Genomic DNA, 12052 nt, shown 5'->3' with positions numbered 1-12052 from the left:
TTCAATAAAAAAAAGAAATAAATTAGACAAGTGTTTAGAAAGTAAGAGAATAGGCCTATAAATTATCAGAACAAAGCTCAGATCATTTAGTTTTGGAATAACTTCATGATAAATGATTTGAGTTTCTGAAATGTTTGACTACTGTTTGCAGAAACGTTTTATATCTTAGCATAGATCCTATATGGAATTTCCTAAGCAGCTCTGTGAGTTTACTAGAGTGATTCTCAATGTTTATGATAACTGGCTATGAATGCAGAACAAGTCAGACATTTAAGAGATGTTTTTCCCACTAAAATATGACCTTGAGCGAAACCTTTAAACCCAGGATGCAATAGTAGTCCTTGTTATAGTAACGCTTGTGGCATGGCAACATTTTACTTACAAATTACAACTTTTGTCCCGTATCCGCTTATTACGATAGATATCAGTGATCAAGATAAATGTTGATCCAACGGCTGTGTGTACCTTATCTGTACCAGCGGAGCCATTTCTACTCTGTCTGTATTGTATTGGATCCAGTGAATAAGCAGGACCCACAACATTTTCAACATCTCCCATGAAACCAGTCACCCGTGCCTCAACTGTGGATGTGAATTTGGGAGTAGGGAGTGACTGTTGTCGCAGGTACTGCAGCAGGTTGGAGGACATGTTAGGGCAGTCGGCCAGGGAGGAGTGGCGGTTGGGGTCGGCTGATACGCTCCTCTCCAGCAGCTTGTTGAGTTTGAGGCGCTCGAGAATGGCCTCGCTGATGGTGAAGCGTTGGGAGTAATGCTGCAGCACAGCAGACGCCTCTTTAGGTGTACGGGCATTCCGGTATGCTTCATGCAGGTCCCGCTCACGATGTTCCCTACCAGAGAAAAGGAAACTGGATTTTAAAAAGTTCAAAGTTAATTGGTTTATTTCATTTGTATAACTTACTGTACACATGCTTATAGCTTTAGAAAATAAGGATGTACAAAACCACTAGATTTTTAACCTTTACTAGTTTTCCTTTTTATAAGAACATCATAGCATGCATGCACGCATGCAGGCCTTTGGGAAAATACAGGTGAGCCCCTGTCCTACCACTGGCCTATTAAGTACACTACAAAACAGGGTTTTAGAGGACTCGCATCGTAAAAGGGCCAAGGACAGTGTTTCTCAGCTCCAGCACTTATCACTGCAATTTCAAAACGGTCCAGTGGCTGCTGTTTTCCTTTAATACAGCAAAAAATATGTCAAATAGGTGCAGGAAATAGTCATACTTCTCCTCCACTATCTCTCTGTAAGTCTTGATGCTTTTCCTTCTTTTGTCTCCACTCATCAACCTCTCCCTCATCTTCCTCTCCTCCTCTTTCTTTATCAGGTCTTGAGACACGCTCCTCCTGCGGCTCTTCCAGCGGGCCAGATCCTGACACACAAACACACAGTTACAGTCAAATACTTATCTTCCACACACATACTGCAGCAGACCACTAACAAACAACATGAAACAACGTGAGCAAGATCTTAATACAAAGATTTGAAGCTGGTGCAAAACACCTACATCCTGCCAATGGTCATCATCCTCTGTCATATTGTTGCACTGGTTGTGTATGAGTTGATGTCGAACTTGACAATGGGGAGGCAAAAAATCTTCTTCACTCCTCATGTCAACCATACTTATAGACCTGTCAAACAACAAACATTCAGCAAGTTACTGTTGGCTCAGATTAATTTTATGAAATGTAATCTCTTTGTTAGCCATTTTGAATTGGAAAGGCAAGCAACATTATAAGCAACCAGTTGATAAGCGTTGCTTATAAGTCAAAGGTGAGCAATTTTATCGACGGATGGTTCAACACCTATGCATCCAAAGAAAAAGGCCAGAAGGATCCAAAAAGAATGAATATGAAGTGGACAACATCTTAAAGTGAAAGGCAAATTAGATTTTTTAACAGAACATGTTTTTTTATTGCTGGGGTGATGATACTATAATATTGTCAATCTTGATGTTCAATATATGTTTATACAAACTATTTAAATAAGTCTGACTTTGCAGCCGATGATAAAAACTATTTTCAAATTATTCATAAAATACTTTTGATTTTTGCAAGGTAGACTATTGCAATATACAGTTGTGTTCAAAATTATTCAACCCCCAATGCTGTAAATGGTTTTAGGGAATTTAGTGTACATTTGTAATTGTATTCAGAATAAAATCCTACAAAGGACTTCTTAAAGAACCATATGCAACTAAAATGACATCAATTGGTTTTGTAATACAGTAGTAAATGTTTCTTTTGTGAATTCTTCATTGACATAATTATTCAACCCCTTAAAGACTACCACTCTGAAAAACAGAGGTTCAATGAAGTGTTTTCAATCAGGTATTGAAAACACCTGTGGATATCAGGGAGCAGCAATAAAGCCTAAAAAGCACCAATTAGGCAGCTTTAAAATGACTGTGATACTCAGGTCCTTCTAGACATTTACTGGTGTGGTTACAAACATGGTGAGGTCAAGAGAATGGTCCAGGAAGACAAGAGAACAGGTGATTACTCTTCACAGGAAGGGCAATGGCTATAAGAAGATTGCAAAGATGTTAAACATACCAAGAGACACCATAGGAAGCATCATTTGCAAATTCAAGGCAAAGGGCACTGTTGAACGCTACCTGGTCATGGCAGAAAGAAGATGCTGACTTCGACTGCTGTGCGCTACCTTAAGCCCAGAGTGGAGAAAAGTCCCCGTGTGACTGCTGAGGAACTGAGAAAAGATTTGTCAGATGTGGGTACTGAAGTTTCTGCTCAGACAATACGCCGCACCCTGCGTAATGAGGGCCTCCATGCCAGAACTCCCAGGCGCACCCCCTTGCTGTCCCCAAAGAATAAGAAGAGTCGACTGCAGTATGCCAAAAGTCATGTGGACAAACCAGAGAAGTTTTGGGATAGTGTTCTGTGGACTGATGAAACAAAATTAGAACTGTTTGGGCCCATGGATCAACGCTATGTTTGGAGGAGGAAGAACAAGGCCTATGAAGAAAAGAACACCTTGCCTACTGTGAAGCATGGCGGGGGGTCAATCATGCTTTGGGGCTGTTTTGCTTCTGCAGGTACTGGGAAGCTTCAGCGTGTGCAAGGTACCATGAATTCTCTTCAGTACCAGGAGATATTGGATGATAATGTGATGCAGTCCGTCACAAACCTGAGGCTTGGAAGACGTTGGACCTTTCAACAGAACAATGATCCCAAGCATACCTCCAAGTCCACTAGAGCATGGTTGCAGATTAAAGGCTGGAACATTTTGAAGTGGCCATCGCAGTCACCAGACTTAAATCCGATTGAGAACCTCTGGTGGGACTTAAATAAAGCAGTTGCAGTGCGCAAGCCTAAGAATGTGACTGAACTGGAGGCTTTTGCCCATGATGAATGGGCGAAGATACCCGTAGATCGCTGCAAGACACTTGTGTCAAGCTATGCTTCACGTTTAAAAGATGTTATAACTGTAAAAGGATGTTGTACTACGTACTAAGATTGAATGTCACTTGGGGGTTGAATAAAACTGATAATGATGTGAGCTCAGAAAAGACATTTGTGGTTATTTCATTATAAATGTTATGTTATATTTGTCTGACCCACACGTGCCTCTTTGATTTAATTGTAAGCAGGATGACTGAATGATCATAATCAATGTCAAACCGACCAAAACAATCAATTTCAGTGGGGGTTGAATAATTTTGAACACAACTGTACATTTCCTTTAAAAAAGAATGTACGTATAATCTTTCAAATACAGATTGTGAGTTTACAATTAGGTAACATTGTAATAGCAACCCAGTAAACAAGTCAAAGTTTCAATTCTGTCATGAATTACTCACCCTCAAGTTGTTCGACAACCCTCTGTGCGTCTTCAGAACACTAATAAAGATTTGTTGAGGTCCGGAAGCCTGGAAATAGTTGAATATAGGAGCTATTTTTGTTTGTTTGCGCACAAAATGTATCCTCCTACTGTGTATCATTGATGCTGAATGCTGTTGCTGTGTGACATGGACTATATCAACGATATCTTTACTCACTTTCTGCGCTTTGAAAGTTGGTTGCGTTGCAGTCTTTTAGGGAGTCAGAAAGCTCAACAAATCTTAATTTGTGTTTTAAAGGTAAAAGGAGGTCCTGGGGTTGTCAAACGATTTAAGGGTGAGTCATTTTTGGCGGGGTAAGCCTTTGATCAGCAAAACTTATGAAAGTTTCTCCATATTGTACCAAAATGACATGCTGAGTTCAAAGATAGCGCAGGGAGACATTAATCACTGTGATGGTGTATGCATCCACAAAAGAGTGTTTCATGCAGCAGCATGCATTAGAAAGACTTACTCAGAATCATCAAAAACACTAGATGTGCGGCTAAATCTACAACAGGCGAGACAAAACAGTACAAAAACAATGATTCATGAGGACAAGAATTGTAATACATAGGTATAAAACATAAAAAAAGCTTTTTGGTATCATTATTTAGGACCTATGAAGGTACCACCTTCGAAGGTACATGTTTTGTTTCCCAAGCATACACAGTTACACTATAGGTCCTCAGGGTACAATAACATTTTATGTTTTGTACCTGTAAGGGATAAAAAATTAACCCTTAATGGTACGACCCATGTGATTGTTAAATGCACATCTTTTTAGCTTTCTGACACTGTGTTCTGTACTTCTGGATAGCTAAACCCACATGAAACCTCACTGGTTTTAAAGTCTTACTGAACATGTTAAACCTACGTCATGTCATATTCGCATTCGGTGTGGAAAAACAAATTACAAATTATTTCAAAACAGTGTGGTTGGTTTTCGGCTAGTTTAAAATAAATCTCTATATAAATGGCACTTGGTCTAAAATGCCATTTAATAAAAATACCTTAATGTTTTGAAGAGCTTGAGAAATACAAGCCGAAGCAACATCAGGACATGTCAATACTTGTCATGGGTTGGTTACATTAATTCTCCCTTAGGCCCAAATTAATGGTGCAATTTTTGTTGAAATGTTTTCATACTTCTCATGTTACACTCATCATTCATATTTTCTACAAACATCTCAGCATCCCTCCTTCGAATGTCTTAGAATTCATTTTAGTAAACACACACACCGCAAAAACTGTCTGATCAATATGTTTTGTGATTGAGATCAAAACCATGTACATGTACAGTATACTGTAAATGTAAGGACATTCAGGAACTTATATAAATTTATAAATAATTATATATAAATATGCTTAATAAATTTAGCACATTAACGATCCAGTAAATTAAATTTAGTGGTATCTAGTGGTGAGGTAGCAAATTGTAACCAACAGCCTACTCCACCTTCCTATGAAGCACTACAGAGGCTGTCACAGAAGAAAGATGTTGTTATGGTTTCGCTTCTTTCACAAAGGAGATGTTGTATTTATAAATCGCACTCTGTATAGAGCAGTTTGTCTATTTAGGGGTACTGTAGAAACAACATTGTCATGGCAAAGCTTTAGGTTTTGTGTGGAGAGAAACATAGTATTGTCATCATGATATAATATGCGCTCTCTCCAGTCTCGTCTTTGGCCCACCCTTCTTGTTCTCTCGCTAGCTTCCCTTCAGTGTTTCATCCCGACACCTGTCCCTTGTTAATTATCCTTTGCAAGTCTCCCCTGTCAGGGCCGGGACTCAAACTCGGGTCTCCGGCATTGTGAGTGAACACTTAAACACCGGTTCCACTGAGGAATGTTGAACCCAAAGACAGACGCACACACAGAGGCTTGAATAAAATTAAGAAGATTCTTTTAATAACGTCAATGAAGACAAGGTAATCCACGAGGCTCAGGAAAGAGGGGTAACAAAAACAACTACGTAGAGGCCAAGCAAAAAATAAAGTTCTCTTATAAAATTTACTTATAAAAACTAAAAAATGCTGGTAATCCACATGATAAACCAGAAACGGGAAAAAAGGGGAAAACTTAAACAACTCCGAAGAGGTAGATCCAAAAATAATAATAAGGTTCTCATAGAACTCCAAACAAAACAACAGCAGACGAAGCACACAAAGACAAACCACTCGGTCTGGGGAACTTGGCTACAAAACATTAAAGACTGAGCAACGAGACAGGGAACAGGGACCAACTTAAATACACAGGGGACAATTGAGGAACAGGTGAAAACAATAACACTAGGGAAACACCACACGAGGAGACAGTGACATCCAGTGGCTTTAGACCGAAACAAGTCCTGGATCCTGACAGGGCCCCCTTTCCTAGGAACAGCTCCTGAAGTTCTTCTCGGCCTGACCCTTCCTCTGAGCGTTGAAGTCTCGTATGAGATCGGGGTCCAGGATACCTCTAGCCGAAACCCAGGAGCGCTCCTCGGGACCGTACCCCTCCCAGTCGACAAGGTACTGTATGGACCTTTTAACCCTGCATGAGTCCAGGATGCGGTGGACCGTATAAGTCGGCTGACCCCCTACGATGCGCGGCGGAGGTTTATCTGGGGGAGAGAATGGAGATCACAGAACAGGTTTGAGGAGAGAGACATGGAATGTGGGACTTATACGGAGAGACCTAGGTAAGTGTAGCCGGTAAGTGACAGGGTTTACTCTGCTAGCAATTTTGAATCTTTGGGCCAACTTCCGGGACTCGACTCTGAGGGGAAGGTTCTTAGTTGAGAGCCATACTTTTTGTCCCTGGCGAAGACTCAGGGCAAGATGACGCCTGCGGTTTGCTGCCTCTGGTATTGCTTGACTGCCTTGAGTAGCCCCTGACAGGCCCTAGACCACGTCTGGCGACAGCGTCGAACAAACCTCTGGGCAGAGGGAACCCCAACATCAGCCACTTGGTCAGGGAACAGTGCGGGAGGGTAGCCGAATTGGCACTCGAAAGGAGAGACGCCTGTTGCAGATTTCCGCAAGGTGTTATGGGCATATTCAGCCCACATGATGTATTGAGCCCAGGAAGAAGGATTCTTAGTGGTCATACACCTCAACATAGTCTCTAGATCCTGATTAACCCTCTCCGTCTGACCGTTGGACTGCGGGTGGAAGCCTGATGAAAGGCTTACCGCAACTCCAAATAGTTGGCAGAATGCCCGCCAGAAGCGGGAGGAGAACTGAAGACCTGGGTCCGAAACGTTATCCAGTGGGATACCAAATATTCGGAAGACCATTGTGCTGATCAACTCTGCAGTCTCTCGGCCAGAGGTGCAACTTGGGTAAAGGAATGAACCTCGCAGCTTGGGAGAACCTATCCACAATCACTTAATAGTTGTTTTGCCTTGGGACGGAGGAAGACCGGTAACAAAGTCCATAGAGAGGTGGGACCAGGGCCTCTTGGGGATGGGTATAGGGTGTTGCAGGCCATGCGGTGCCTGGTGCGTAACCTTCCCCTGATTACAGGGAGCACAAGCGCTGACAAAATCCTTAACATCTTGCTTGATGGTAGGCCACCAAAACCTCCTCTGGAGGAACTCGAGAGTGCGATTAGTTCCCGGGTGACAGGTCAGGCGAGAGGAGTGACCCAACTGGAGAACCTGAGCCCGAGCTCTTTTAGGAACAAACAGGCGATTGGCCGGACCTCCTCCTGGGTCTGGTTCTTGGTTCAGGGCCCGCCTGACCAACCCCTCGATCTCCCACCGTAACAGGGGCCACAATCTTGGAGCTAGGAATTATGGGTGTCACTGGTCCCTCTTGGTGGGTGCTAGCATACACTATGGACAGAGCATCCCGCTTGAGGTTCTTGGAACCTGGACGATAGGACAGAGTAAAATGGAAGCGGTTAAAAAACAATGACCAGCGTGCCTGTCAGGAGTTATGACGCTTGGCCTGCTGAATATATTCCAGGTTCTTATGGTCGGTGTGAACTTGGAACGGGTGCCTAGCACCCTCGAGCCAGTGCCTCCGCTCCTCCAGCGCCAACTTAACAGCCAACAGCTCCCTGTCTCCTACATGATAGTTCCTCTCTGCCGGAAAGAGATGTTGAGAGAAGAATGCACAAGGGTGAAGATTGTTGTCCTTGCCTTTCTGGGAGAGTATGGCTCCTACGCCTACGTCATAGGCATCCACCTCCACAACAAAAGCCTTGTCATGATCAGGGAGGGTGAGGATGGGTGCTGAGGTGAACCGGTACTTAAGCTCCTTGAAGGCCCCCTCCGCCTCAGGACTCCATCGGAATCTAACATTTCCTCCCTTGGTAAGGGCAGTCAAAGGAGCCACCACGGAGCTGAAGTTACGGATAAACCGACGATAAAAGTTTGCGAAGCCCGGGAACCTCTGTGTCTCCTTAATTGATGTGGGAGCGGGCCAATCCTTAACAGCCCCAACCTTCCGAGGATCCATCTGAATGTAGGCCGGCTTGACAATGTAACCCAGGAACTGGACTTGAGTGGTATGAAACTCACATTTCTCTGGCTTGACATAGAGATGATGCTCTAATAGACGGCTGAGAACTCTACGCACATGAACAATGTGCTCCTCTGGAGAGCTCGAGAAAATCATAATGTCGTCCAGGTAGACGAAAATGAACAGGTTAAGCATCTCTCTTAAAACGTCGTTGATAAGGGCCTGAAACACAGCAGGAGCATTAGTTAGCCCGAACAGCATCACTCTGTATTCGTAATGCCCTGTAGGTGTGTTTGATCCACACAAGATGATAAGCGTTGCGTAGATCCAGTTTAGTAAAAATGGAAGCTCCCTGCAGAAGCTCGAAAGCTGTGGTCATGAGGGGCAGAGGGTATTGATTCCGAATGGTAATTGTGAGAATCTGAATTTCGTCCTGTCCTCTACAAATATTGCATCTGTGTTTAATACAAAGTTCATGTATCATATGTATTCATTCGTATTCATTCCTATTAATATTAGCTTCTATTCATATTAGATGTGCCTTTCATTCTTGTTGTTTAACCTCGTTGAAAGTTCTATCATGTCATGCTGTCTTATGTTGATATAAGTATCTGTTGTTCTCCATATCAAGGTTCCTAATGATGCCTATGGACGATTGTTCTGTTATTGTAATATTGAATATGTAATCATATCTGATTGTTCAGGAGGAAAGAATAAACAGAAAGTCTGGTGATTTTCCACTGTTTTGGTGGTTTTATATGACACCTCCTTTTCAAACATATAAATATTAGTCCGAAAACAATAAACATTGGACTCTGATTGAACAAGCACTTGTGTCTGTGTCAAACTTTGTCTCCAGGCCTGAAACTCTGTGTGTTCCGTCGACTAGACTCTTCAACCGTAGAATATTGTTAGACAAGGGGACATAAGAAGTTTACATTCTTTCAGTAATCCTGTTAAGTCACCGGTAATCAATGCAGGGACGCAACCCACCGTCCTTCTTTCCCACGAAAAAGAATCCAGCGCCGGCTGGGGAAGTTGAAGGTCGGATGAAACCAGTAGCCAGGCCCTCCTCTATGTAAGATTTCATGGCCTCCCTTTCAGGAGAAGACAGTGAAAAGATGCGACCATGGGGAGGACAGGTGCCTGGAAGAAGCTCAATGGCACAATCATAAGGACGGTGGGGTGGTAAGGTATTGGCCTTTCTCTTACTGAAGACAATCTTGAGGTGATGATAATGACTCGGGACTTGAGACAGGTCTAGGGGCTCGAGATCAGAAGCAGAGGTGATGTAAGAGAGGCAAGAGGTTTGACAATTGGGACCCCAGTCCGAGACTGTGCCGGAGATCCAGTCTAAAAAAGGTTTTTTTCAAGGGAGGAGCCAGGGGTATCCCAGGATGACCGGAACTCGGGTGAGTCTATCAGGTGGAGACATAAGTCCTAGAGAGTAGAGTAGAGTCTCGGAAAGTCCATTTATGAAACAGGTCATCAGGGCCTCTTGGTTCCAGCCACTCTCTGCAGCGATGGCTCGAAATTCGATGGCGTAGTCAGCAGCACTGCGACTGCCCTGATGGAGAACTAGCAGCCGCTTTGCCGCTTCTCGTCCACTAGCAGGATGGTCAAAAACTCTCCTGAACTCCTTCTCAAAAGCCGTGTAGCTAGAGCAAATCTTGCTTTGTGCCTCCCACACAGCCGAAGCCCAGGCAAGAGCCTTACCCGACAAGAGGGTCATCAAATAAGCAATCCTGTCCCGATCCGAGGGAAATGAAGATGGCTGGAGCTGGAAGGTAAGGTGAGGAACCCCCGACAGGGCGCAAAATCCCCAGCGAACCGCTGAGGAGGGGGTAAACAAGGCTCAGCATGTGGAGCTGGCACTTGAGGGCTGGTTGTAGAAGCCGATCTGGCAGCGATAGAAGCTTCCGTAGTAGGAATCAGTCTGTCGAAAAACTGTCGTATGGATGAGGCGAGATCCGCCAGCAGTTGGGAATGCTTCTCCATCACGGTCTCCAATTGGCTAAGTGTCGCTTCGTGGCGTCGGACAGAGCTTTCGTGTGGAGCGATGATAGGTAGCAGGTCTCGAGCCATAGGCGTCTCCGGGTCCATTTTGGCTCAGTCTTTCTGTCAGGGCTGCGACTCGATCTCGGGTCTCCGGCGTCGTGAGTGAACACTTAAACACCGGTGCCATTGAGGAATGGTGAACCCAAAGAGAGACACACACACACAGAGGCTTGAATAAAATTAAAAGAAGATCCTTTTAATAACGTCCCAGAAGACAAGGTAACCCATGAGGCTCAGGAAAGAGGGGTAACAAAAAGAACTCCGTAGAGGCCAAGCAAAATATAAAGTTCTCTTAAGAAATCTTAACTAAAAAATGCTGGTAATCCACATGATAAACTAGAAACGGGAAAAAAAGGGAAACTTAAACAACTCCAAAGAGGTAGATCCAAAAATAATAATAAGGTTCTCATAGAACTTCAAACAAAACAACAGCAGACGAAGCACACAAAGACACACCACTCGAGACTGGGGAACTTGGCTACAAAACATTAAAGACTGAGCAACGAGACAGGGAACAGAGACCAACTTAAATACACAGTTGACAAATGAGGAACAGGTGAAAACAATTACACTAGGGAAACACCACACGAGGAGACAGTAACATCCAGTGGCTGGAGACCGAAACACGTCCTGGATCCTGACATCCCCTCTAAAATACCCTCGTGCCTATTGTCATGTGCTTGTTCGTTTTGTATGTTCGCTTTGTGTACCGTGCTACCTAGCTTTAATTAGTGACACAACATGCCGAATTTCATGCAAGGTGACCCGCGCTGAATGTAGATAGAAATAGCTCATTCGAAGGTAATAAAAATATAACGCTTCATTATGTAAGGTCTTTATACACCTCTGAAGACATATAATTTTGTATTTCTGTCAATAGATCCTCCAAAAAATCACACACAGCACATTTCAATGTATTTCTTTAGTTACATACAGTAGCAGTTAAAGACATTTCATATAAAGAAAGCACACAGGTTAAATACACAAGCTTATACTAAACCAATTAAGGAAGTTATCTCAGTTCCAACTCACACATAAATCAAATTATAAGACTAAAAGCAAGATCTCTTTTAAACAAAGTGGGTGTGTGTGTGAACTGGGTTGGGGCTGAAACTGGGTTGGGTTAGTGCTCTATTTCCTCAATTCTAATAGCCAAGAAGAAAAATATTATCCTTCAGCACAGTAAAATGTGCATTTGGCTTCTGGTTAACGTGTTGTATACTTTTTTAAATCACATCTGAAATATTCAGATGTCAGATAAAGAACCCTAAATTCAGCCTTTCATCTTCAAGTATAAAAGAAGTGGTCAGTGTTTAGGGACTTAATCAAGGGCTCCTGGTTCCCATCAACTGATAGTCAATACCCACAAATATTCACTGCCTTATGCCAAAGAGCACTGGCACTATTACAAGCCAACCAGCATGAGAGCAACTCAAACATACATCATTTTCTTTACCCTCGCAATTGTGAACAAATTCAAACTGGTAACTTCCCTACTGTATTGGCAAATAGAAAAGTTTTTTTAATTTTTTTGCATTTTTTAAAAGCAATTCAGGGTGTGAAACCATATAATTCCTACAGGTTAAAATGAAAAAAACAACACATTCTCTTTTACAAAAGCCATATTTCTATCTGGGTTACAGTGTATCTTTCTATCAGTCTTTGGTGTAGCAGTAAGTACTAAGAA

The 12052-nt window shown here is 43.0% G+C and overlaps 1 protein-coding gene across 10 annotated transcripts in view; it reads right to left on the bottom strand.

Annotated features, from left to right (window-relative positions):
• limch1b (LIM and calponin homology domains 1b) overlaps positions 1 to 12052 on the bottom strand; it is a 166530-nt gene that overhangs the window by 20275 nt on the left and 134203 nt on the right. For 9 of the 10 annotated variants that reach the window (XR_008909262.1, XR_008909261.1, XR_008909263.1 and 6 more), the window contains 4 exons: positions 4332 to 4367; positions 1526 to 1649; positions 1245 to 1390; positions 466 to 847 (listed from right to left, as the gene is read on the bottom strand). Coding sequence is in view for 7 of the 10 variants with exons in the window: in XM_056769816.1 (XP_056625794.1) it covers positions 466 to 847; positions 1245 to 1390; positions 1526 to 1649; positions 4332 to 4367 (688 nt within the window). In the remaining 3 variants the exon portion in view is untranslated. The remainder of the gene's footprint in view (positions 1 to 465; positions 848 to 1244; positions 1391 to 1525; positions 1650 to 4331; positions 4368 to 12052) is intronic. The other variant, XM_056769818.1, reaches the window with a different exon arrangement.

The sequence above is a fragment of the Triplophysa dalaica genome, chromosome 16 (assembly GCF_015846415.1).
Source record: "Triplophysa dalaica isolate WHDGS20190420 chromosome 16, ASM1584641v1, whole genome shotgun sequence".
Classification (NCBI taxonomy): Eukaryota; Metazoa; Chordata; class Actinopteri; order Cypriniformes; family Nemacheilidae; genus Triplophysa; species Triplophysa dalaica.
This window is presented reverse-complemented; position numbering and strand designations above follow the sequence as displayed.